Here is a 26614-nt window from a genome sequence, read left to right on the forward strand (position 1 = left end):
GTTTCAGAGTAGCAGCCGTGTTAGTCTGTATCCGCAAAAAGAAGAACAGGAGTACTTGTGGCACCTTAGAGACTAACAAATTTATTAGAGCATAAGCTTTCGTGGACTAAGTGGGCTGTAGTCCACGAAAGCTTATGCTCTAATAAATTTGTTAGTCTCTAAGGTGCCACAAGTACTCCTGTTCTTCTTTTTGCGGATACAGACTAACACGGCTGTTACTCTGAAATCTAGTAAAGAACAGAATTATCATAAATACCGATGAACACAATTTATTGGGGAAGAGTCCACACAGCTTTTTGTAAAGGGAAATCATGTTTCACTAATCTATTAGAATTATTTTAGAGTGTCAACAAACGTGGACAAAGGTGATCCAGTCAATATAGTGTACGTCGCCTTTGCTAAGGTCCCATACCAAAGACTCTTAAGCAAAGTGAATGGTAATGGGATAAAAGGAAAGGTCCTCTCCTGGATCTGTAACTGGTTAAAAGACAGGAAACAAACTATAGGAATAAATAGTCAGTTTTCACAATGGAGAAAGATAAACAGTGGGGTCCCCCAAAAATCTGTACTGGGACCTGTGCTGCTCAACATATTTATATATGATCTGGAAAAGGGGGTGAATAGTGAGGTGGCAAAATTTGCAGACAGTACAAAGTTACTCAAGATAGTTAAGCCCAAAGTTGACTGCAAAGTGTTACAAAGGGATCTCAGTAAACCAGGTGACTGGGTAACAAAATCAGGGCTGGCTCTAGGTTTTTTGCCACCCCAAGCAAAAGACTTTTGGCTGCCCCCACCCCAGACTTGGGCTCTCACCCCCTCCCCCCACACCAGTGCCCCCTGCTGCCCCAGCCCATGGCTCTCTCTCCCCACCCCCACACCCCCTGTTGCCCCAGCGCTGGGCTCTCCCCCCACTCCACCCCGCCAGTGCTGACTCTGCCCGCTTCTCCCTCGCCTCCAGCCGGTCCGGCGCTGGCATGGTCAGGGTAAGCAGCAAGGCTCCCGGGCCGCGCCTCAGCCCAGGGTCCTTCCAGCCAGGGCTCCCGCCTCCGGGACTGGCCAGGACCCAGGAGGGCAGAGCTGGGGGACCGCCCTGGCAGGGGGCTGAGGAGCTGGGGCAGGGTAGCCCCAGAGGGAGTGAAGACCCAGAGAGCGGGATGCGGGCCCACACGGCAGCACCCGGCCCTCTATGGCCCTGCTGCTGCTGCTTCTGGCCACCCTGCCGCAGTCCCTGGGCGGCTCGGGCCGCTTCGCCCAGCCCTGGCTGTGGCACGGCCACCCTGTGGCACCTGCAGGTGGCTTCATGTGCCCAGCGGGGCGGCTCCCAGCCTGTGCATCCCGCGCTCGGAGCCTGCCTGGCTCAGCCACAAGGTGCGGGCACTGCTCCACCGCGGCGAGAACCGCAGCGGCCCCAGGGCACCCCCCGTGCACGACGCACTGCTACTGCCAGGGCCGGCTCTAGGCTTTTGCCTCCTGAAGCAAAAAAAGATGGCTGGAATGCCACCCCTGAAAATGTGCCGCCCCAAGCACGTGCTTGGTTTGCTGGTGCCTAGAGTCGGCCCTGGACAAAATGGTAGATGAAATGCGGTGTTGATCAATATAAAGTAAAGCACATTAGAAAATATAATCCCAGCTATACGTACAAAATGATTGGGTCTAAATTAGCTGCTACCACTTTAGAAAGAGCTCTTAGAATCATTGTGGATAGTTCTCTGAAAACATCCATTCAATGTGCAGCAAAAAAGTGAACAATGTTAGGGAACATTAGGAAAGGGATAGATAATAAAACAGAAAATATCATAATGCCACTCTATAAATCCATGGTAAACCCACACCTTGAACACTGCTTGCAGATCTGACAGCCCCATCTCAAAAAGAGTATGTTAGAATTGGGAGAAGTGCAACAAAATGATTAGGGGGATGGAACAGCTTCCATATGAGCAGAGATTAGAAAGACTGGGATTGTTCAGCTTGGAAAAGAGATGACCAGGGATGGATTGGGGGGGGAATATGATAGAGGTCTATAAAGTGACTAAGGAAGTGTTATTTACCCCTTCATATAACACAAGAACCAGGGATCATCCAATGAAATTAATAGGCAGCAGTTTAAAACAAACAAAAGAAAGCACTTTGTCCCACAATTCACGATCAACTTGTGGAACTCATTTCCATGGGATGTTGTGAAGGCCAAAACTATAACTGGATTAATAGATGAATTCATGGGGATACGTTCATCGGTGGCTATTAGCGAAGATTCATAGGATTCATAGATTCTAGGACTGGAAGGGACCTCGAGAGGTCATCGAGTCCAGTCCCCTGCCCTCATGGCAGTACCAAATACTGTCTAGACCATCCCTGATAGACATTTATCTAACCTACTCTTAAATATCTCTAGAGATGGAGATTCCACAACCTCCCTAGGCAATTTATTCCAGTGTTTAACCACCCTGACAGTTAGGAACTCTCCCCTAATGTCCAACCTAAACCTCCCTTGCTGCAGTTTAAGCCCATTGCTTCTTGTTCTATCCTTAGAGACTAAGGTGAACAAGTTTTCTCCCTCCTCCTTATGACACCCTTTTAGATACCTGAAAACTGCTATCATGTCCCCTCTGTCTTCTCTTTTTCAAACTAAACAAACCCAATTCTTTCAACCTTCCTTCATAGATCATGTTCTCAAGCCCTTTAATCATTCTTGTTGCTCTTCTCTGGACCCTCTCCAATTTCTCCACATCTTCCTTGAAATGCGGTGCCCAGAACTGGACACAATACTCCAGTTGAGGCCTAACCAGCGCAGAGTAGAGCGGAAGAATGACTTCTTGTGTCTTGCTCACAACACACCTGTTAATACATCCCAGAATCACGTTTGCTTTTTTTGCAACAGCATCACACTGTTGACTCATATTTAGCTTGTGGTCCACTATAACCCCTAGATCCCTTTCTGCCGTACTCCTTCCTAGACAGTCTCTTCCCATTCTGTATGTGTGAAACTGATTTTTCCTTCCTAAGTGGAGCACTTTGCATTTGTCTTTATTAAACTTCATCCTGTTTACCTCAGACCGTTTCTCCAATTTGTCCAGATCATTTTGAATTATGACCCTGTCCTCCAGATGGTCAAGGACAAATCCCCATGATCTGAGTGTCCCTAAACCTCCAACTGCTAGAAGCTTGGACTGGACAGCAGAGGATGGATCACTCAAGAATTGCCCTGTTCTGCTCATTCCCTCCCTCTGAACTATCTGGTACTAGCCACTGTTGGAAGACAGGCTACTGGGCTCCATTGGTCTGACCCAGTATGACTGTTCTTGTGAACTCACAGGCGATGAAGTTGAAACTCATTCCAAGTTCTTCCCTGCCATGGCACCTTGGGCTAGGCTCATATGCCAGCTGGTCACTGAGGGATATTCAAACTTTATTGGTTGTTTTTTACTGGACGCAGATCATGTGATATGATTCCAGTCCCTGATTGGATGACTGTAAGGAACACTGGTTTCTGGTGAGGAAACTGTTCGCGAATCATATGTCCCACTGCATGGATCCTTGCCCGTTCCTGCCAGGTTGCCAACTTTGTAACGGCTGACAACCAGAATCCCCTGCTCCACCTCTTCCCTCAAGGCTCCACCCTTGCTCTGCTTCTTCCCCTAAGGCCTAGCCCCCTGTTCGCTTCTCTCCCCTCTCCCCCGTCACTTGCTGCTCTCCTCACACCCCATTCCTTGTAGCTGAATCCTCTCCACTTCCCTCCCCCGCCCCCAGCTGGATTCCCTCTGCTCCGGAGCTGCAGCCTGATCGGACACTGCCAAGTCCCCTTTTCGACTGGGCTTTTCGAAAACCAGGCACCTGGCAACCATCCCTGCTGCGTGGGTCCCCTGTGGGTCATTCTGTGGGTGTTTGCATGTCCCCACTACGTGGGTCCTCACCAGTCCCGTGGCCTCCTAGATCTACTCCAAAAGTACCGTATATACTCGTTCATAAGCCAAATTTTTTTAGTAAAAAAGGGAAGCACCAGAGAAGGGGGTCGGCTTATGAACGGGTATAGAGAGGGAGAGGTGGGACGCAGCCCCTCCCCCCAACAGAGGGAGCAAGGAGAGGCAGCAGAGCCAGCAGAGACAGAAGGGAAGAGGCAGGGCCAGAGTCTCTCCGCTTCTGGCCATGCTGCTCTCCCCCCAGCCTCCGAAGCAGCTGCAGCTCCGGGGCTGGCAGGCAGCAGCCGTGTCGCTCGGCCCCGCCCCCCAGAGCAGGCAGCAGCCGTGCCGCTCGGCCCCGCCCCCAGAGCAGGCAGCGGCCGTGCCGCCCGGCCCGTTGGAACATATTGCGGGCGTGCCGGTCTGGCCCACCGGAGCAGGCTGCAGCCGTGCGGCCTGCCGGAGCAGCTCCAGCCAGGTCAGAGACATCCTCCCCTGGCCCTCCCCAGATAAGGTGGGAAGGGATGGGATGAGGAGAGTGGGGGGATCCCAGGCTAGAGGTGGGGTCATGTGGGGGTGGTCACAGGGGTTACTGCGCTGACGCCAAGCTTCTCACCCCCCACCAGTTGCTGTCTCAGCCCGTCAGGATAAGGAGCTGGCACGCTGGGACACTTGTTTACTTAGGTTTACCGCCGTGCCTGCGGACGCTCGAGGTAAACAAACCATCTCGGCCCACCAGCAGCTTATCCTGATGGCCCGGGAGCCAAAGTTTGCTGACCCCTGAATTATAGGGTCAGCTTATGAACAGGTTATAAAAATTTTCCATTTTTACTTATCCATCTTGGGGGTGGGGTCGGCTTATAAACGAACCGGCTTATGATCGAGTATATACGGTAATTTAAAATATGCTCCATCTGTGGCATTCCAGGCAATGGCCTCACTCTCTGGGGCATTCAGCGGGCAGGGCTATGGGTGTATGCTCCGCTGAAATGAATCCATCCCCACCCCCAGCGAAGGCTGCTGGGGCAGGTTTGCAGCACCCACTTGCCTCTGTCTGCACCCATGGCTGGAGTGAGGGAGTTTGCAGAGCTCACACAAGGTCTCTTCTGCCTTTCAGACTGTGGGAGCCGCCCCACCATGCAGACAGCCCACAGAATCGTGGGTGGCACCGAGGCCTCCAGAGGGGAGTTCCCGTGGCAAGTCAGCCTGAGGGAGAACAACGAACACTTCTGTGGTGCAACTATCCTCACTGAGAAGTGGCTGGTGTCTGCAGCTCACTGCTTCAATGAGTATGGCCCCGGCCATGGCACCTTCCTTGACCCCCTTCCCATGGGCAGAGCCGAGATCAGGGAAGGGAACAGGTTGAGAAGCCCTCTATCCCAGTGCTTCTCAACCTGTTTACCATTGTGGGTCGCATATGCGGTTCTCTCTCTCTTCTGGGGGCTGCATCCACACACTATATATCCTACCTGTATGGCCCTGAGGCTGGCTCATGGGATTGGGCCGCAAGCAGTCCGTGGGTTGAGAAGCACGGCTCTAGCTCCATATTCAGCCTCTTGCCACATCTCAGCTGGGATCCTGCTTCCTGCTGTACTGGCTAGGCAGGGCTGGATTTCCTATTCGGCACAGTAGGCACGTGCCAATGGGTGCCAGCAGGGCCGGCTTTAGGCCGATTCAGCCGATTTGGCTGAATTGAGCCCCGCGCCAAGAGGTTCCGGCGCCGCAGCTCTCCACCCCGCCCCCAGCTCACTTCCCCCTCCTCCCCTGCCCTGAACGCTCCGCCCCCTCCCCTGCTTCCCGCGAATCTCTGAAAAGAAGCAGGGGCGGGCCGGCAGCACAAGGTAAGCTGGAGTGGTGGGGGCGCGAGAAGGGCTCGGGGAGGCGCGGCCCGTTCCCACAGACCCCAGCAGCTCTGGCCCAGCTTGGCTCCAGCCCGGCCCCCGCGGCGCGGCGCGGCTCCGGCTCGGCTCAGCCCCCACGGCGCGGCCTGGGTCGGCTCCGGCCCGGTCCCCGCGGCTCGGGTCGGCTCTGGCCCGGCCCGGTCCCCGCCCCGGCGCCGCGGCTCGGGTCGTCGTCATCCCCCCCGCCCGGCGCGGCCCCCGCGGCGCGGCTCGGGTCGACCCCACCCCCGCCCCGCGGCACGGCTCCGGGTCAGACCCAAGCCCAGCAACCCCGGCTGGAGCGCGGCTTGATTCCCGCCCCCAGGAATCGGGCCCCGCTCTTGCCAAAGCCGGCCCTGGGTGCCAGTGTTCTAGGGGCACTTTACCTCTCTAAAACTGTGTGCTGAGCCTAGGGGTGCGTAAGGTGTAAATCCAGCCCTGGGCCTAGGGCTACGGCCCAACTCCAGCCATTCTGAGCCCATGCAGCCTGGCACCTCAGCACCACGGGGACGCCCTGTGCCATGAGGGCAGGGCACTGGGACATGGTGGGGCATTTGTCACAATGGCTGTGGCTCCGCTCAGGTCAAGGCCCAGCAGCCTCTGCTACTGCCATGCCTCACCTTTGACACACACAGCGACTGTGCAGGGGCAGCCTGGAAGGGATCACACATGTCTGTGCATTTCAGGTTTCAGGACCCAGCAGTCTGGGCCGCCTACATGGGAACCATCTCCCTCAGCGGCTCAGACAGCAGCACCGTGAGAGCTGGCGTGGGCCGCATCATCCCACACCCCTCCTACAACACCGACACCGCGGACTTCGACGTGGCTGTGCTGGAGCTCGACAGCCCCGTGCCCTTTAACAAGTATATCCAGCCTGCGTGCTTGCCAGGCCCTGGGCACCGCTTCCCGGCTGGCAGGAAGTGCCTCATCTCTGGCTGGGGCTATCTCAAGGAAGACTTCTGTAAGCCTTGGGGTGGGGCACCCAAGAACAGCAGGGAAGAGGAGAGGGTGGGGACTCCTGAGAAGGGCCAGAGGTAGGGGGAATCCAAGAAAAGCCAGGGGCCCACCCTGAGCAGGGCCGGGGGTGGGGAGGAAGGGGGCACAGCCCAAGAAGGACTGGCAGGACCCTGAGAAGGGCTGTGGGTGTGTGGGAATCCTGAGGGGGGAGGGCCAGTGAATGGCCACGGGAGAGGGTGCACATAGGGTGCCAACTTCCTAATTGCACTAAATGGAACACCCTTTCCCTGCCCCTTCTCTGAGGCCCTGCCCTTGCTCTCTCCATCCTGCCTCCCTCCGTCCCTCACTCTCCCCCACCCTCACTCACTTTCAGCAGGCTTGGGCAGAAGGTTGGAATGGTGGGGGGGTGAGGGCTCCGGCTCGGGGTGTGGGCTCTGGGGTGGGGCCAGGGATGAGGGGTCTCAGGCCTGGGGCAGGAGGTTGGGGTGTTGGGGGGTGCGAGCTCTGGGAGGGAGTTTGGGTGCGGGAGGGGACTCTGGGCTGGGGTAGGGGGTTGGGGTGTGGGAGGGGATTCAGGGTGTGGGGTCCCGGCGGCACTTACAGCAGCTCTCAGGAAGCGGCCCTGTTAGGATTCCTTCCCCACTCTGAACTCTGGGGTACAAATGTGGGGACCTGCATGAAAGACCCCCTAAGCTTATTTTTACCAGCTTAGGTTAAAAACTTTCCCAAGGCACAAATTTTCCCTTGCCTTGAACAGTATCGCTGCCACCACCAAGTGATTTAGACAGAGAATCAGGGAAAGGACCACTTGGAGTCCTGTCCCCCCAAGCCCTGCACCCCCTTCCCTGGGGAAGGCTTGAGAATAATATCTTCACCACTTGGTACAGACTCAAACCCTTGGATCTTAAGAACAATGAAAAATCAATCGGGTTCTTAAAAGAAGAATTAAAGAAAAGGTAAAAAGAAAAGGATGGTAAGTACTTTACAGAATAACAAAAGATTCAAAAACACAGAGGATTTCCCCTCTAGGCAAAATTTTAAAGTTACAAAAACAGGGATAAACCTCCCTCTTAGCACAGGGAAAATTCACAAGCTAAAACAAAAGGTAACTTAATGCCTTTCTTTGCTATTACTTACTATTTCTGCAATATTAGATGCTTAGCTTAGATATGGCTTAGGGAGATGTATTTTCCCTGCCCCTGGTTCCTTGTTGACTCTGGGAGACACCGACAAAAAACCTTCCCCAAAGAATTGAAAGTATCTTCTCCCGTTATTGGTCCTTTTGGTCAGGTGCCACCCAGGTTTTCTGAGTTTCTTAACCCTTTACAGGTAAAAGAGGAATTAACCCTTTACAGGGTAAAGAGGGATTTTGTGCTACCCGTAGCTGTATGTTTATAACAGGCCCTAAGGTCCCTGCAGCCCCAAAGCACATGGACGGCCAGGGAGACTCCACATGCTGCCCGCAGGCACCGCCCCCCACAGCTCCCATTGGTCACAGTTTGGTCCAGTGGGAGTTGTGGAGCTGGCACTAGGGGCGGGGCAGTGCACGGAGCCATCCTGGCCACCCATGCGCCATGGGGCCGCAGGGACCTGGCGGCCGCTTCTTGGCAGCTGCGCGGAGCTAGGGCAGGCAGGGAGCCTGCCTTAGCCCCAGACCCCTGCTGTGCTGCCGACCGAATTTTTAACGGCCTGGTCAGCGGTGCCGACCGGAGCCACCAGGGTCCCTTTTTGACTGGGCATTCCGGTCGAAAACTGGACACCTGACAACCCTAGATACACACACTGTGCAGGGCAGGGGGAGAGGGAAGCACACCCTGAGAAGAGCTGAGGAGACCCTGTGAAGGGCAGGGGCGGGAGGGGCACACCCTGAGAAGAGCTGGGGGAGACTCTGTGAAAGGTGGGGGGCAGGAGGGGCCACACCCAAGAAGGGCCGGGAGACATTTTATTGTGCAGAAGCACCAGCGGGTTCCGCAGTCTGCCCAACCACGGGGTTGTAGTGTTTGGCCGCTGTGCTGCCAGCTCCCAATCCAGTCGCTCGGTGTGCGGCTGGTGTGGGGCTGATTCTGCAGGGAAGAGGGGCCCATGGGCTCGGGGCTATTGGCCCAAAAGGCAGATCGAGTTTATTGCCTTGTCTCTTCCCACGAGTGGTGAAACCAGAGACCTTGCAGAAGGCGACAGTGGAACTGCTGGACCAGGCCCTGTGCACCAGCCTGTACAGCCACACCCTCACTGACAGGATGATGTGCGCCGGCTACCTGGAGGGGAAGATCGACTCCTGCCAGGTGAGGAGGGGCCTCTCTCAGCACCGGGCAGTGATGTTCTGGGCGTCAACTCCCAGGGCAGGGGCTCATTCCCTTCCAGTCACACACTCAGCCCCTGCAAGCGGCCCATTACAGACCCCTGCCCAGCTAAAGGCTCTGGCACTTGTTACACTAGCCAGCTGCATCTGTACGCCCTGATGGGATGAGCTCTGAGCAGCCACCGGTGCCCTCTTTTGCAAGGGCTGGATGAACACACAGGCAAAGTAGGCATGTGCCTAGGGTCCACATTCCTGGGCGAAGCCTCAAAAGGTTGCAATGCCACTAAGAACATAAGAACAGCCATACTGGGTCAGACCAAAGGTCCAGCCAGCCCAGTATCCTGTCTGCCGACAGTGGCCAATGCCAGGTGCCCCAGAGGGAGTGAACCTAACAGGTAATGATCAAGTGATCTCTCTCCTGCCATCCATCTCCACCCTCTGGCAAACAGAGGCTAGAGACATCATTCCTTATCCATCCTGGCTAATAGCCATTAATGGACTTAACCTCCATGAATATATCCAGTTCTCTTTTAAACCCTGTTATAGTCCTAGCCTTCACAACCTCCTCAGGCAAGGAGTTCCACAAATTGACTGTGTGCTGTGTGAAGAAGAACTTCCTTTTATTTGTTTTAAATCTGCTGCCCATTAATTTCATTTGGTGACCCGTATTATGGGAACAAGTAAATAACTTTTCCTTATTCACTTTCTCCACACCACTCATGATTTTATAGACCTCTATCATATCCCCCCTTAGTCTCCTCTTTTCCAAGCTGAAAAGTCCTACCCTCTTTAATCTCTCCTCATATGGGACCCGTTCCAAACCCCTAATCATTTTAGTTGCCCTTCTCTGAACCTTTTCTAATGCCAGTATATCTTTTGTGAGATGAGGAGACCACATCTGTACACAGTATTCAAGAAATGGGCGCACCATGGATTTATATAAGGGCAATAAGATAGGGAAAAAAGAGAATCCAGGGAACTACAGACTCACTTCAGTCCCTGGCAAAATCCTCAAGGAATCAATTTTGAAGCACTTGGAGAAGAGGAAGGTGATCAGGAACAGTCAACATGGATTCACCAAAGGCAAGTCATGTCTGACCAACCTGATTGCCTTCTATGATGAGATAACTGGCTCTGTGAATATGGGGAAAGCAGTGGACGTGATATATCTTTACTTTAGCAAAGCTTTTGATACAGTCTCCCACAGTATTCTTGCCAACAAGTTAAAAAAGTATGGATTGGATGAATGTACTATAAGGTGGATAGAAAGCTCACTAGATTGTCAGGCTCAACGGGTAGTGATCAACGGCTCGATGTCTAGTTGGCAGTCAGTATCAAGCGGAGTGCCCAGGGGTTGGTCCTGGGACCGGTTCTATTCAACATCTTTATTAATGATCTGGATGATGGGATTAATTGCACCCTCAGCAAGTTTGCAGATGATACTAAGCTGGGGGGAGAAGTAGATACGCTGGAGGGTAGGGATAGGGTCCAGAGTGACTAGACAAATTGGAGGACTGGGCCAAAAGAAATCTGATGAGGTTCAACAAGGACAAGTGCAGCGTCCCACACTTAGGAAGGAAGAATCCCATGCACTGCTACAGTTCTGTAGAAAAGGACCTGGGGATTACAGTGGATGAGAAGCTGGACATGAGTCAGCAGTGTCCCCTTGTTGCCAAGAAGGCCAATGGCATACTGGGCTGTATTAGTGGGATCACTGCCAGCAGATCAAGGAAAGTGATTATTCCCCTCTATTCGGCACTGGTGAGGCCACACCTGGAGTATTGTGTCCAGTTTTGGTCCCCCCACTACAGAAAAGATGTGGACAAATTGGAGAGAGTCCAGCGGAGGGCAATGAAAATGATTATGGGGCTGGGGCACATGACTTACGAAGAGAGGCTGAGGGAACTATTGATTTAGTTGGGGATTGGTCCTGTTTTGAGCAGGAGGTTGGATTAGATGACCTCCTGAGGTCCTTCCAAGCCTGATATTCTATGATTCTATGAAAACATGAAAATCCATTAAGGGAAAATGCCCTTTAATTCTGCAGCAAACCCCTCAGCCTGGGCACGGCAAACTGCCCAGCCCACTCCTGCAGCCTGGCCCGCCCACAGTCACAGTCCACCCGCAAGCCCACAGCCAGCCCTGCCCTCCTTGGAACAGCCTAGAGGAAGATAGATCTTTGCAGCACTGGATAACTTTGAGAGGCTCTCAGATACCATGAGGATGGGTGCAGTGTCACAGCCTAGATGGGCTGCAAAAGACTTGAGGTTGGAACGTAATCTTTGTTACTTAGTAGCTTGAGAGCTCCAGATGCATCTGCCCAGCAATCACACAACAGGGCCAAAGATCAAATCTGAAACCTTAGTGCAAACCGATGAAACATCGTCTCTTTCACTTCAGCACGTGGCGAAGAGGAAAGCCTCAGACATGTGCTCTGTATACAGCCCAGATGAGTAACAGCCGTAGCCCAGGAGGAGCACTGGGCCCAGTGAGGAAAATGAAGGTTGACCTAAGACTTGATGGTCAGTCTCATTAATAAGGAGACTGTTAAGAGCTGGAAGCTATTGGCCTAGGTCACTGGAAAGATAATTTCCCCCTTGATGTGCAGCAAGGGCTCAGATTTAAGGCTGGCCACCTGAGAGGCCACTCCACAGCTAAGTGTCTCCACCAGGGCCGGCTCTAGGTTTTTTGCCACCCCAAGCAAAAAAAATTTTGGCTGCCCCCCACCCCAGTCCTGGGTTCTCACCCCACCCCCAACACCACCAGTGCCCTCCCCCAGCCGCACCCCCTGCCACCCCAGCCTGGGCTCTCTCCCCCCCCACCCGCACCCCCTGCCGCCCCAGCCCTAGGCTCCCCTCCACCAGTGCTGACTCTATCCACTCCCCCCTCGCCTCCAGCCGGTCCAGCACTGGCAGGATCAGGGTAAGCAGTAAGGCTCCTGGGCCGCGCCTCAGCCCAGAGTCCCTCCAGCCAGGGCTCCCGCCTCCAGGACCAGCCGGGACCCGGGAGGGCAGAGCTGGGGGACCGCCCCGGCAGGGGGCTGAGGAGCCGGGGAAGGGTAGCCCCAGAGGGAGTGAAGACCCAGAGAGCGGGATGTGGGCCCACACGGCAGCACCCTGCCCTCTATGGCCCTGCTGCTGCTTCTGGCCGCCCTGCTGCAGTCCCTGGGAGGCTCGGGCCGCTTCGCCCAGCCCCAGCGCTCGGGGGCGGCCACCCTGCGGCATCTGCAGGTGACTCCCTGTGCCCCACGGGACAGCCCCCAGCCCGAGTGTCGGCCGCTCAGAGCCTGCCCGGCCCAGCAACAAGGTGCGGGTGCTGCTCCCCCACGGCGCAAACCACACCGGCCCCAGGGCACCCCCCCACTCACGACGCACTGCTGCTGCCAGGGCCGGCTCTAGGCTTTTGCCGTCTGAAGAAGAAGAAAAAAAAAAAAAGATGGCCGGAATGCCGCCTCTGAAAATGTGCCGCCCCAAGCACATGCTTGGTTTGCTGGTGCCTAGAGCTGGCCCTGGTCTCCACTAGTTACATTCACTTAATGTGTTTCATCCAGGCAGATCCCAAAAAACATTACAGATTTCGGATCCTTCACCCAGCCCTGAAATACAGCCAGCTGTGGGGTGGTACACAGAAACTCTTTAGCAGCACACAGCAATGCTGCACTCCAGCTTAGAACACAGAGTGACGTGTAGGGAGGCGGAGTGCATGGTGCCCAGTTTGGAGTTGGCCGCTGACTCCAGTGATGCATGCTCTTTGTCTCTTGCAGGGTGACTCTGGTGGCCCCTTGGTTTGTGAAGAGCCATCTGGCAAGTTTTTCCTGGCCGGTATAGTAAGCTGGGGAATTGGCTGTGCTGAAGCCAAGCGGCCTGGAGTCTACGCCCGAGTGACCCAACTCCGAGACTGGATCCTTGATGCTATCTCCACCTTCCCCATACCCACAGCCCTCACTGTCCCCACGACACTTTCTAGCACAAACGACGATGCTGCCACCATGGAAGGGATCAGCAACAGCACCACGAGCAAACACAGACCTGTGTCCACCACCTTATCAGTGCCTGCTGCCAGCAAGCCAGCTACTGCTTCCCGTCCGCAAGGTGCTGGGAGGGTCGGGCTGTCTAGTTACAATGATCTTCCCAGGCCTGAAGTTCAGGGCTCTGCCTTTCCACTGAATTGAAACAGCCTTTTCTATTGTGTCCAGCGTGGCCCACATGAGCCTCAAACACAAAGCGCAGCCTCTGCTGGGAAGTGCCCTGATCTCCTGAGCCCAACAGTGGCCTTCCCCAGCATCTCAGTTGCACATACAGTTTTGTGCACACTTTGCACTCTGAAGATCAGGCGCTTCACAGCTTGAAGCTGCAGGTGTGTTGGGATCTTGGCAGTGTTACTGCCAGCCCTTACCTGGGGAAACACCAGGAATTCTCTCCATGCCCTGAGCACAGTGGCTGAGGTAGCAGAATTGCACGTGGCTGTGCTTGCTCCCAAGGCCCTCACTGTCCTTTGCCACTCAAAGATCTCCTGGCAGTTCAAAGCCTACTTCTGCACCCAAAGAGAGTCCTGCAGCCCCACACCAGCCAGGGAGCAGGGCAAGCTCCGGAAGCCAGCCTGTGTTTGACAGCTCATGCCACCTGGTTCTTGGCCACCCATCAAACGGGCTCTGAGGGAGGAGGTAGATTTTGGGTGTTCCTTCAGTTTCAGGCATTTGGTGGAGGCTCATGGGTATGAGGGGTCACTGGAGTTCAGGCCCCAGTGACTCTAAGCCCCATCCCAGCACGCTGCCACTGAGAACGAAGGGGCATGAGGGTCCTGGTGAAAGCTGGCGGAAGCCCTGGAGATGACCATGGGTGGCTATACCTGCGCACCTCCTGGGGGAGTGGGGCACCTGTTGGTGGAAATCGCAAGCTTGGCAGGAAGGACTTAGATAAATGTCCCTGACTTGGCCCTGAGCTGTTACCAGCCAGCAGGGATCAGGGCTCCCTCCTTACCCATCTCCAGAGGCAGCGAAAATACTGATGGGCTGTGCTTTGGCTTCTGTTTAGAGTGCGGAGGGCGACCTGGGCTTTCAAAACCCAGCAAGATCGTAGGAGGTATCGAGGCTTCCAAAGGAGAAATCCCCTGGCAGGTCAGCCTGAAGGAGGGGTCGAGGCACTTTTGTGGGGCCACTGTCATTGGGGAGCGCTGGTTGCTGTCGGCAGCTCACTGCTTCAATCAGTAAGAGCCCATCTCCTCTTGAAAGCTCTGTATGTTGTGTTGTTCCAGTTTCTGCAGCCCCAGCCACACTGCATCATCTGGGGCTGGTGAGAGCTTTTGTTACCGAGTGGTCATGAGGTGAGAGGCAAAGTATTGTCATGGATCAGAAACAAGGAATAGGAATCCATCACCAATGTTCACCATGGCAGACGGTGAACAGCAGGTGCTTCAAGGTACCGTACTAGGTCCCAGGGTGTTTCAATACATTTACTAATGATGCAGGAAGGGGGTTGAGTAGTGAGGAATTAAAATTTGCAGTTATTGCCATGAGTCAGGACCAGAGAGGACGTGAGGAACTTCAGAGTGCTCGAACCAAGCTAGAGGAAAGGGCAACACAATGTTAGGATGCATAAGGAATGAGATGAAAGAGAATACAAAAACGATTACAATGCTACTATAAAAATCAATGAGCGACCCCATCTGGAAACTGTACTGCACTGTCACCCCATCTCAAAAAGGATAGTACAGAATTAGAAAGGATTCAGCCAATGGCAACAAAACTGGAAAAACTCTCCTAGGATCAGAGGTTGAAGAGACTGAGACTGTTTGCCTTAGAGAGGAGACTAGAAGAAGGGACACGATAAGAGTCTATAAAAATAATGAATCGTGTAGAAATATGTCAGGAGCATCTGCTCTCCCTGTCTCACAGCACAAGGCCAAGAGTAGTCTCCTTTCAACTGAAAAGTACAAACCCGATGAAGGGAAATGCTTTTACCCCTACATACACAGAATTAGACTGTGGAACTTAGTGTCACTGGATGTCATTGAGGTCTAGAACTGAGTAAGATTTAAAGAGGGACTGGACTTTTATATCATGGACAACAAGAATAGTCAGAGTTACAATAGTTAATGCAAACAGCAAGAATATTGGAGGGAAATGAAACCTTGTGTTTCAGGGTTTAAACCAGTCTCTGTCAGGGTTTAGACTGGGACCCTCATGGGGGCAGCGTGGGTTTCTTGCACCTTCCTCTGAAACACCTGGCGCTGGCCAGTCAGAGACAGGACACTGGGCTGGACAGCCTTTGGGCCCGACCCAGGCCAGCCCTTCCTCTGTACCTGCATCTCAGCATGTGGCGAGAGCAGCCCCACTAGCTGCTTTAGAAAAGGACTTGTAGGGCTTGTAACGAGTTAGCTCCAGGTTTCTCCTCCACTAGAGCAAGTCCTTGGTAGAGTGTCAGTTCTGAAAGGTGACGACTGAGCCTGAGAGCGCTCCACAGGCCCCGGCTGTCAGGGGAGTGAAGCCGCAGGAATCCCATGTGGCTGCCCTTGGTGGATGAGCATTAGCCTTGGAATGGAATTGCTGTTTTGAATGGTGATATTGTGCTGCTCTCTAGCCAAGGAGAGGTCACCCAAAAGCAAGAGCCTCCTTTCACAAGAGGACATTAACCAGCAAGGTTCTGTCCACTCAGAACAGCACATTGCAGGCCCTGAAACTTATTGACCCTCATAAGATGCTTAAGTTTTAGCTGTTCTGAATTCACAGTGTGTGTCCATGTGGCGGGGGGGCACTGTGCACTTGCAGGACAAAGCTGGAATATCTGAAAGCCTACCTAGGGACCACATCCTTAACTGGCGCAGACGGCAACGCGGTGAAAGTCAGTATAAAGAAAGTGGTGCAGCATCCCTCCTACAACCCCATCATCCTGGACTTTGACGTGGCTGTGCTAGAACTGGCCAGCCCCCTTCATTTCAGCAAGTTCATCCAACCCGTGTGCCTCCCGTTAGCTGTGCAGAAGTTTCCCGTTGGCAAAAAGTGCATGATTTCTGGATGGGGAAACGTCAGAGAAGGCAACAGTGAGTAATGGGGGGGAGGAATAGCTTAGTGATTTGAGCGTTGGCCTGCTAAACCCAGGGTTGTGAGTTCAATCCTTGAGCGGCCATTTAGGGATCTGAGGCAAAAATCTATCTGGGGATTGGTCCTGCTTTGAGCAGGGGGTTGGACTAGATACCTCCTGAGATCCCTTCCGACCCTGATATTCTATGAATGTGATTTATCCATTGATTTACTGTGAGCTAGTGAGAGACCGAGCAGCAAATGGCTGCATTCACCCAAGCTGAACAGGCCAGGGGAATAGGAAGGAGGCTGGAGAAGTGGGGTGTCCAGCAGAGAGAGCCAGAAATCAACAAGAGCTCCGGGACCCCAGGGAGAGAATCAGGGTCAAGGAAGCACCCTCTGCCCTCAGGAAGAAAGACAAGGGAGCTGGCAGCTGGCCAGAGCCCAGGGCAGAGTGTGGTGGAGCATTGCCTGTCTACACGTTGTAACTGCCCAAGAGAACGTCAGGGGCTACCCAGTGCCATTGATGAGGTCCCTGCCCCAGACAGCTCAAGCTCACAGCTAAGACTGGACCTGATGGTACTGGGCAGGGGGACAGACACTAGGGAGGGGACAGGGACTGGGTTAAGGCACATGCACTAGCAAAGGGAGCCTCTTGCCCTGCTAGGCAGGGGACAGAGACCACCAGGAAGTTTCTGAGATCCTGGGCACTAGAAAAAGTTAAACGTTTGGAACCCTTCTGCCAGGCAGTGGTGGCAGCAGCAACACGGGCCAGCAGGTTCAATATCTAGGGGATCCTCTTAACAAGACAAAACAGACCCAGCTCCGACCCCCACCCAGCAACCTGGGAAAACCAAACACCACCCCTGGGTGCCTCTGAGAGGCAAGACTTCCCCCCTCACAAGCACTGAGTCTGTGCATAAAGCTTATACTAAAAGGGATAAGGGAACCAGGGGCGCTGGGGTGCCAGAACAGGGGGCCAAAGGGGTTGGCCTGTCCTCTTTTCTCCTGGCCTGACTGCCCGCCCCTCCTCTTCCCCTGGAGGCACCATCCCCCAGCCAGGCCAGAGCCAGGTCAGGGTAAGAGTCACACAGGCAGCTGTGGGGAAGCGTTCCTCTCAGGCCCCCCCATCCTGGGCAGATGGAGGGACCCAGGCTCCCTGGCCTGGCTCTGGCTTGGCCAGGAGGTAGGGCTTTGGGGGTGAGGGGGGCAGAGGCGTGGCCATGGAGGGGACAGGGCCTCATGCCCCTCCCCTTCAGGCAGAATCCATCACCCCGCAAGGGAACCCAGCATTCAGTTGGGAAAACACCATGTTCAAAAGCACCTGACCATAAGCAAACATCTACCCACAGTGTCCTTTGCCTTGCTGTATGAAAGTCCAAACCAATGTCCCTTGAACACACCACTCCCCTGTCCCTGCACTGCACCCCCTTGCAGCTGGCTGCCTTTAGTCAGCAAAGACCCAGAGCTCAAAGGTGCATTCCCATGGGTCCAGCCCCGCCCCTGGAAAGGGGGTGTCAAGCAATGCCTCCCCTGCTGCTGCTGGCCACCTGCTGCCGCCGCCGCGGCCACCTGTGTGATGCCACCTCCTGAGTCCAGCTCTCCGTGACCTTGCTGGGTAGCAGGGAGCCACGCTGCTGCAGCCTCTTCCTGGGCCTTCGCTGCAGCGCTGGCCCCACTCCCGCTCCAAGGGTTAGCGGCCCCCTCAGGGAGCTCAGCTCCAGCACTCAGGACTCTCCATGGAATCCAACCGGCTTCATCCTTAAACCCAAGAGAAGGGAGAGGCCCATGGAGGTAAGAACATCTGGCCCCACCCCCCCCTTCACTGGGTTTTGGCAGCCCTCCCCTGCTTAGCAAGTGAGCTCAGTTGAGGTGACAGCATGACCTGATTGAGCACAGTTCTGCTGCCCTTTACTGGTCCCTCAGGAGAACAGCATTCAATACAGGAGGGTTTGTGACCCCAAACCAGCCCAAACTGATCCCTGTGGCAAAGTAGCTGCCTGCTGCACACCTAGGCAGAGCAGGCGTCTATGCAAACCAGGCCCGTTCCTGACGGCTTGTCCCCCAGCGCATCACTAGCTGTCAGGGAGAGCTCGTTCGGGTCCTGCGTACACAGTCGCCGAGCTCGGAGAGCAGCACTGCCTGGCTCCAGCCCCCCAAGAGCCAGCCTGGCAGCGGAGCAGAAACCCAAGGGCTGCACAGCTGTAGCTTACACAGAGTGGAAGGAAATACAGTCCACCAAGGCTGAGTCCCAGCAGGATCGGAGTGGCTTCTGCTGTACTCAGTGTGGAGTGTGGCCTCCTGGAATCTGGGCTGCCACTTGTGTCAGAGCTGCAGGCTGCCATCTGGACTTTGACTGCCCTGAGCAAGTGGGCATCAGCTCCCCTTCTCCTCGCATGCCCATGCTTTCTAATCCCTTTGTTTTCATGCAGTCACAAAGCCTGAGAGCCTGCAGAAAGCTTCTGTCGGCATCATTGACCAGAAGACCTGCAATGTTCTCTACAACTTCTCCCTCACTGACAGGATGATTTGTGCAGGCTTCCTGGAGGGGAGGGTTGACTCGTGCCAGGTAAGAACCTTGGAGTTCTTTACTCTCTCCAGGCCACCCTGGAAAGACCCAGAGAGTGGCTGGGAGCTCGTGGGCTCAGCATCTGCCTTGGGGGAAGGTGGGGACAGACTGTGCAGCAACTGTGGTTCTTCCAGAGGTTTTGTCCATGTGCTGCCATAAGCAAGATCTATATGGACCAAGGGTGGGCAAACTACGGCCCGGGGGCTGCATCCGGCCCTTCAGACATTTTAATCTGGCCCTCGAGCTCCTGCTGGGGAGCGGGGTCTGGGGCTTGTCCCGCTCCAGCCAGGGAGCAGGGTTGGGGGCTTGCCCCGCTCCCTGCATGCCGGGGCTCTGTGCGGCTCCCAGAAGCAGCAGCATGTCCCCTCTCCGCCTCCTATGCGTAGGGGCAGCCAGGGGGCTCAGCACACTGCCCCCGCAGCTCCCATTGGCTGGCAACCACGACCAATGGGAGCTGCAGGGGCAGCACCTATGGATGGGGCAGCACGCAGAGTCTCCTGTCTGCGCCTCTGCTTAGGAGCTGGAGGGGGGACATGCTGCTGCTTCTGGGAGTTGCTTGAGGTAAGCGCCGCCCGGAGCCTGCACCCCTGACCTCCTCCTGCACCCCACCCCCCTGCCCCAGCCCTGATCCCCCTCCTTCCCTCCAAACCCCTCAGTCCCAGCCTGGAGCACCCTCCTGCACCCCCAACCCCTCATCCCCAGCCCCACCCTAGAACCCACACCCCCAACCAAAGCCCTCCCCCCTCCTGCACTCCAGCCCCCAATTTTGTGAGCATTCATGGCCCACCATATAATTTCCATACCCAGATGTGGCCCTTGGGCCAAAAAGTTTGCCCACCTCTGACATGGACCAATGAGAAGGACGGTCCATCTGTCAAGATTGGCGGGCAGCTTGGCTCTTCACTATCTTAGGAAAGATAAATGAAGCCCCATGCAGTTTAGTGAGTGACCTTCTAAACCACAATTCTGCTACACCGCAGGAATATTCAAGACCCCAGGTACAAAATGCTGCCCCTGCCCCTAATGGCTGGCCATAGGGTTGTCTAGAGAGACTGTGACTGCTTCCTGGAGGCCTGTAGAAATGCACGTAAGGCACGTCAGTGAGCTGCACTTGTTGACCCCAAACCCTCCTGACAGGAGAACAAGGAGCTGTTCTGTACAAGGGAAGGGCAGTGCACTGAAAACTCAAAACATGAAATACTGTTTTACATAGTTACCCTGTGGAACTCAATGCCACATGATATCAGTAAGGTCCAGAGGTTCAGATTCTAAACACAACAGACCATTGAATTAGCTAAAGAGAGTGTGCACAGTCACACTAGATGGGGTGAGAGGGTATGGGTGCTTCAGGGCATGAGCTGACCTTGAGAGGCTGGGTGAAATTCCCCCTACAAGCAGGATATTCCACGAGTGTGCAATGCACAGTTTCTTGTCCATTTCTCTGTAGCACCTGGCGGTTCCTCTGTTTGAGAAGTTCCCTCAGGGGCTCTGGAAAGAGTATACTGAGCTGTCACTGCCTGGCTTCTCCCCAGGGGGACTCGGGTGGACCGCTGGCCTGCGAGGAGACCCCAGGCCTGTTCTACCTGGCCGGTGTTGTAAGCTGGGGGATTGGCTGTGCTCAGGCTAAGAGGCCAGGGGTGTACTCCAGAATAACCAAACTCAAGGACTGGATCCTAGATGCCATCTCATCCAAGCCCAACCTCAGCTCTGGAGCAGGCACCTCGCCCAGCACGGCAACTGCCAGGACCTCCACCACAAGCAGCTCCCCAGCCCAGCCCAGCAGCAATGAGGCAACCACCAGCCCAGCCAGCCAAATTACCACCAAGCCAGCTGCTACCCCCAGGAAAACCACCACTGCTGCTCCGAAGACCACAGGGGCTGCCAGGCCCAGCCAGCTCCCAGGTAACAGACTCGGGCTAGACTTGGGGTGCCTGTGAATGGGGAGGGAGAGCCCTCACCACACATCCGTCACCAGAGGAGGGGGAAGGCACCCAAACTGCATGGCAGGCACCAGTGGGGGGGCACCTCCATTGCACCAGTGGAGTATGGGGGAGACAAGCGCTTCTGCCATGCAGCAAGCACATTCCGTCGCAGGGAACAATCCAGCCCCATATCAGACAGGCCCAGCCCCGCAGGCCACATGCTGAGTGGGCTGTGGGTTGTCACCTTCCAGTGGTGCCCTGTACCAGCTTCACCTTCAAGTGCTCCAGCAAGATCTGCATTGGGAAAGCGAACCCGGAGTGCGACGGTGTCACTGACTGCAGCAACGGCTTCGACGAGCGCAACTGCAGTGAGTGCTGCCCGGCCCTGCCGGGTCTTCTGGCCCAGCCTTTCCCACTGCCCGGCCCCACCTGACAAGCCCTCCCCACTGCCTGGCCCAGCCTTACTGCCTGGTCCTTCCCAGTGCCCGGCCTTGATTGGCCCTTACCACTGCCCAGCCCTCCATACTGCCCAGCCCTGCCAGGCCTTCTTTCCCTGCCTTGCCCCCCACCCCTCCTGCCTGGCCCTGCCTGGCTGTCCCCACTTGCCTTCCTGCCAAGCCGTCCCGCCTGCCCAGCCCTTTCTACTGTCTTGCCCCCAAGCCAAGCCCTGCCTGGTTCTCCTCTGCCCAGCCCTGCATGCTCCACTGTCATTCTCCCCCTCCCCCCGCAAGACCTACCAAGCTCTCCCCTCCCAGTTCTGCCACCTGGCCCCACGCTGCTCCTGCCCGTCACCCAGCCTGAGTCTTGGGGACCCAGGCTTCCATCCCATTCCTCTGAGTCAGTCCCTGCTCCGGAGGGGAGCTGCAGGCCCAGCCCCACCCAAAATGTACAAATCTGTGACAGGAAGTGGACACCCACGGCCTGCCGCTTGTCCCGCTCCCATCCTGCCACTTACCCCCAGGCCGCTCCCCGCCACTCCACCCAAATCTGACCATGATCTGGTCCAGAAGCTCCATAGAGCCTGACGGCCCAGCCTGCCTGGGCAGGAAGCACCCCCTGATCGTCCAACCCAACCCCTCTGTGACAGCCGTTGGGTCCTTCGCACCAGGGTCCCAGCAAAACCAGTTTACTCCGTATCTGCCAAACCCAGCTCTTCCTTCCCACAGCCATTTCCCCAGTCCCTCTGGCCTCCCCACTAACATCCTAGGGCAGCTCCATGGGCCCGGCTGTCATACTGCCCTGTGGGCTGCCCACGCCTCTCCCAGGAACCTGCCCTTTGTGGGGCAGGGAGGGAGCTCAGCCTCTCATGTCTGCTTAACCAGCAGCTGCCTTCTCCCTCTGTCTCAGATTGCGGCATGACCCCTGCCGTGGCCTTCAGCAAGATCGTGGGTGGCAGCGGAGCGGCCCGGGGTGAGTGGCCCTGGCAGGTCAGCCTCTGGCTGCGGCGGAAGGAGCACAAGTGTGGGGCCGTCCTCATTGCTGACAAATGGCTGCTCTCAGCAGCTCACTGCTTTGACGTGTAAGTGAGACAGGGTCACCACAGCCTGGCCCAGCCGGACCCTCCTCTGGCCCACCAGAGGCAGACTGTCTGCTCAGCTCTTCCTCCACCTGTCCTCAGCCTCCCCGTCCATCACCCCTCCAGGACGCTGCCTGGTTCCACTCAGACCCTTTGCACAGGGTGCCCCGGGGGAGGCTCTAGGCTGCCAAGCCAGCACTCCTGCCCAGTGTCAGAGCCCCACCACACAGCTACTGCCCGGGGCAGGGACCATGGAGAACCAGTCATAGGGGCACTGCCATTGAAACCCTGGGCAAGGGGAGGGCTGCTCACTGAGCTCAGGGCTGGGGCAAATGCTTCCTCGTACGGCTCAGCAAGCGCTTCCATGGCGTATGCCAGCCCCAAGCGCCTGCAGGAACGGGCCCCCTTGCTGGCTGGGCTGGGCCTCCTCCTGAACAGCCCTACTGCTCTCTCCCACCCTGCAGCTACAGTGACTCCAAGATGTGGGTGGCCGTTCTGGGGACGCCCTTCCTGAGTGGCACGGACGGGAGGGTGGAGAAAATCTTCCGCATCTACAAGCACCCCTTCTACAATGTCTACACACTGGACTATGACGTGGCGCTGCTGGAGCTGGCCACAGCTGTGCGGTTCACCAGCACCATCAAGCCCATCTGTCTCCCGGACAACTCCCACGTCTTCAGGGAAGGGGCCCGCTGTTTCATCACAGGCTGGGGCGCCACCAAGGAAGGAGGTATGGCCCCAGGGACCCAGATGGTACCGTGCTGTACACAGTACAGCCATGGCCACCTGTGCGTCCAGCCAATGCATGGGCTGCCCCAACTGGCCACTGTTTGCGCCCTACCCCTCCAGCCAACACCCGAGGTGCCCTCCATGCCATACCCCTCCAGTAACATCCACACCGTGCCGTACCCCTCCAGCTAATACCAACACCCCCCCTAGCTTGTTCCTCCCATATGATACACACACCTGCCCAGTGCAGCCAATATCCATGTCAGTCCCTTACAGCTGTGCTCCCACTCCCCCTGCTCTGATGCGTGCATCACCCCCCTTTGGCTGTTGCCTGTGCCATCCCTGATCCCCACACTCCAGCTAAATCATCTGCCTGTGAACACCCGCACCATTCCCATCAACACAACCCCTGACTAACGTATCCAGCTGCCCAGTGCACACCTGCTCTGGCAGGAAGACAGCCCAGCCTTCCCCAAGCGAGTCCTCACCCGCATACCACAAGAGCTGGCCCGTAGCCTGGGTGCTACATGCTGCAGTCAAGCATCACAGGACACCTCTCTCCCCAAGTTCCAGGGTCAGGCACACAGGCTGACAGTGATCTTTGTCTTTATAGGCCTCATGTCCAAGCACCTACAAAAGGCTGCAGTAAATGTAATTGGCGACCAGGCCTGCAAGAAATTCTACCCCATCCAGATCAGCAGCAGGATGGTGTGTGCCGGCTTCCCGCAGGGCACCATCGACAGCTGCTCGGTGAGCACAGACTGGCCAAGGGAGCCCTGGAGCTGGGCCCACAGGGCAGAAACTTCCCTCAGCACAACCTCTCCCTTGTTGGGCCCTTGCCCCCCCCCCCTCCCCGACTGTTCCCTGGCTGGCCCCTTGCAGGGAGCGGCAGGGGAACACCAGGTGGCCAGGGGGCATTGGACAGCTGCTGTCCTCCCCCTGCTAACAGCCCTGTGTTTCATTGCCAGTCACCACTCCCAGGGCCTCTCTCCTCACAAGAGACCCCTAATCTCAGGCCACAGCCTGTGTACACAAGCTCATGTGCAGAGCCACCCCAGAAGCAGGGAGTTGTGGGGATCAGCTCCCCATGGAGCTGAGCTGGGCCCCTGAGAAGGTGACTCTCAGGAACCCGCTGCTGGGAGCAAGAGCACCTGTAAGCAGCATGCAGGCATGGGGCACCCCAGCATGTCAAGGACTGCTGGGGTCTCTTGCCCTGACACAGGCTGGTTTCCCTCTTTCCGCAGGGCGATGCAGGTGGCCCCTTGGCCTGCAAGGAACCCTCAGGGCGGTGGTTTCTAGCTGGAATCACAAGCTGGGGCTATGGCTGTGCAAGGCCTTACTTCCCTGGCGTTTACACCAAAGTGAGCGCCGTCCGGGGCTGGATCGGGCAGAACCTCAAGCTGTGAAGCTGCATTTTTGCACTCAGGGAAGGAGAGAAACGTGGGGTGGAATGGTTACCAGAGCGCCTGGAGCACTACTTCCGTAGCCCACGTACACTCCTTCATGCTGCCGAGGGGTGAAGATGGCCCAATGCCAAAAGCAGGTGCAGCCAAACGCTCTGCACCAGCTACGATTCATCACCAGGGCATGCTCACCAGGTGCAATCAGAGCTCACTTGCTTGAACGGTGCGACTCTAGACAGTGGCTCCTGTAAATAAATGTGGCCTGTTTCACCCAAGCCCCAGCAGCGCAGTGTGTGTGAGGGCTAGACAGGCCCCGATCTGCTGGAAACCCAGGCTGCATATAGTAAAAACCCACCCACCATCACTGCAGTGGCCGCGGGATCACCCAGCTCCAAGCAGGTGATTTACACCCTGGTGCTAATTCAGCAAGGGCCTTCCAGAGGGGCCCACGAGTGGCACTTGCACACGCTCCAGGAGATGGCTCTGCAGACTCTCTGCCCTGGGGTTTCAGAGCTGTGCTGCCAGTGACAAGAAACCAAACCAAACCCACCTACTGTACCACAGCTTGACCACCCAAGACCCAATTCCTTGGACGCCCCTTACTGGCAGAAGCCCCACCCAAGATTTGTACCCCTGCTCATGCCCCAGCCAGCCTCAAGCATCATGCCAGGGATGACAGGACTTTAGTATCCCAATGTTCACTATTGCAGTGCGTTACTCACAGGCGCGATTAGGGGAGAGTCACTCACCTAAGACAAGGATGCTCAGCAGCCGGTGTGCTGAGCGGGGAGCTGCCTATGTCAGCCAGTGGGTAATGCCAAGGAGTGGGCCGGGATAAGCCTAGCCCCTCCAAGGTAACATGGCACCTGTCTTCACTTGTCCTTAGCCAGACAGGGCATTCAGCTGAGAATGCCAAGTCAGCCCTTTCTCAGGAAAAGCCTCAGTGGCAAAGCAGCCCCCTCCTCCCTTATAGCTCAATGCCCTGTCCTTTGGGCACTCAGCTGGGGTGGGAAACCAGTTTTCAAATCCCTGCTCTTCCTAAGGTGGAGCAAGGACTTGTCTCCCACCTCCCCAGAGAGCACCCTCACCCCGCAGCTCTCGCTGGGTTCTCTCTGGCTGCCAGGAGTTAGTTATACAAATGGAAACAGCTTCAGCAAGAGGTTGAGAGACTCCCACCCAGGAGAGTCAATGGCTGGGTGTTTAGGGCACTCGCCTGGAAGGCGGGTGACCCCGGTTCTAAATCCAGCACAGCAAGGATGTGAAAACAGCTGGCCCATATCACAGAGAAGTGCCCAAACACCTGGGCTGGATAGACTCAGCCAGTCCCCAAAACTCCTGAGCTGGTCACCCCCTCTGACCACACCTACCACATCGGGCCCATAGGCGATGCCTAGGTGCAAGGCAGGGGCAGAGCAGCTCTGCGGTGTCAGGACTGAGGCAGATTTGTGCTCATCAGCCGCTGGAAATTTAGGCACCTCCAGCAGCTGAGTGGGGGGTTGAGGATTTCAGGATGCAACCCATGGTGAACATCTGGTGCAGAGACAATCCTTCAGCCTACCGTGGCCAAAGCGCTGCCCCACCCATGGAGCTCCCAGCAAGTACCATTGTGCCGCATTACAACTAGGGTGACCAGACGTCCCGATTTTATCGGGACTGTCCCGATATTTGCTTGTTTGTCCCGCGTCCCGACCAACAATAGGTCGGGACACTGGACAAACAAGCAAGGCTCCTGCACACAGGCGGAGCCCGGAAGGGCCCGCCCCTTCCTTCCCCCATTGGATCCCTCCTCAAATACCCACCCCCTCACTGCCCCATTGGCTCCCTCCCCAAATCCCCGCCTCTTCCCAAGCACGCCATGCCCGGGAGACACAGGGGAGCGTGGGGCCGGGCTGAGTGCGAGTCCGGCCTGGCCCCGAGCAGGCAGGACTCGGGCGTGGTACCTGGAGGGAGAGTAGGGGGGCGGCCCGTGGGGCCAAGCAGCGGCTGTTCTCCCCACCCGGGCAGTGGGACTCGGGAGCAGCCGCTGCTGCAGCTCCCACTGCCGCGGGGGAGGAAGCGGCCAAGCACATGGTGCTTGGCGGCCCCGAACCCAGACCTGCTGCGGGGACCCAGCAGCGCGCACGCTGCGCCCAGCCCCTGGCCAGTCGCGTCTGGGCTGGCTGCCTAGCTGGTGCAATCCTGCAAGCGGCCCCAGGGTGGAGGCATCGGCAGCCCCGTTCGTTTCCCTGCGGGACCCGAGCGGGACGGGGGGGCTGGGGCCTGCTGCCCCCACTCCGGGGCCGCCGCGGGATAGCACCAGCTGGGCAGCAGCCCAGACGCGACTGGCCAGGGGCTGGGCGCAGCGTGCACGCTGCTGGGTCCCCGCAGCAGGCCCGGGCTCAGAGGGTTCACGGGCGCCAGAGCCACAGCTGCCGCTTCCTCCCCC

General features: G+C 56.5%; 1 protein-coding gene across 1 annotated transcript; it reads left to right on the plus strand.

Annotated features, from left to right (window-relative positions):
• Nucleotides 1-4958: 4958 nt before the first annotated feature.
• On the plus strand, nt 4959-24451 carry TMPRSS9 (transmembrane serine protease 9). Its single transcript, XM_034755609.1, has 13 exons — nt 4959-5185; nt 6463-6737; nt 8879-9015; nt 12796-13123; nt 14066-14237; nt 15799-16070; nt 18483-18619; nt 20152-20521; nt 20793-20909; nt 21889-22060; nt 22522-22787; nt 23400-23536; nt 24031-24451. Exons 1-13 carry the CDS (start codon nt 4959-4961, stop codon nt 24190-24192), a joined length of 2772 nt encoding a protein of 923 aa, XP_034611500.1. The 3' UTR covers nt 24193-24451.
• Nucleotides 24452-26614: the final 2163 nt, after the last annotated feature.

This window comes from Trachemys scripta, chromosome 22 (assembly GCF_013100865.1).
Source record: "Trachemys scripta elegans isolate TJP31775 chromosome 22, CAS_Tse_1.0, whole genome shotgun sequence".
NCBI classification, from domain to species: Eukaryota; Metazoa; Chordata; order Testudines; family Emydidae; genus Trachemys; species Trachemys scripta.

Coding starts and splice junctions, on each gene's coding strand:
- TMPRSS9 (XM_034755609.1), top strand. CDS start 4,959: ATGGCTGGAGTGAGGGAGTTTGCAGAGCTCACACAAGGTCTCTTCTGC. Junction 14,238..15,798: donor GCAGCTCACTGCTTCAATCA/GTAAGAGCCCAT, acceptor GTGCACTTGCAG/GACAAAGCTGGAATATCTGA. Junction 22,788..23,399: donor GGGCGCCACCAAGGAAGGAG/GTATGGCCCCAG, acceptor TTGTCTTTATAG/GCCTCATGTCCAAGCACCTA.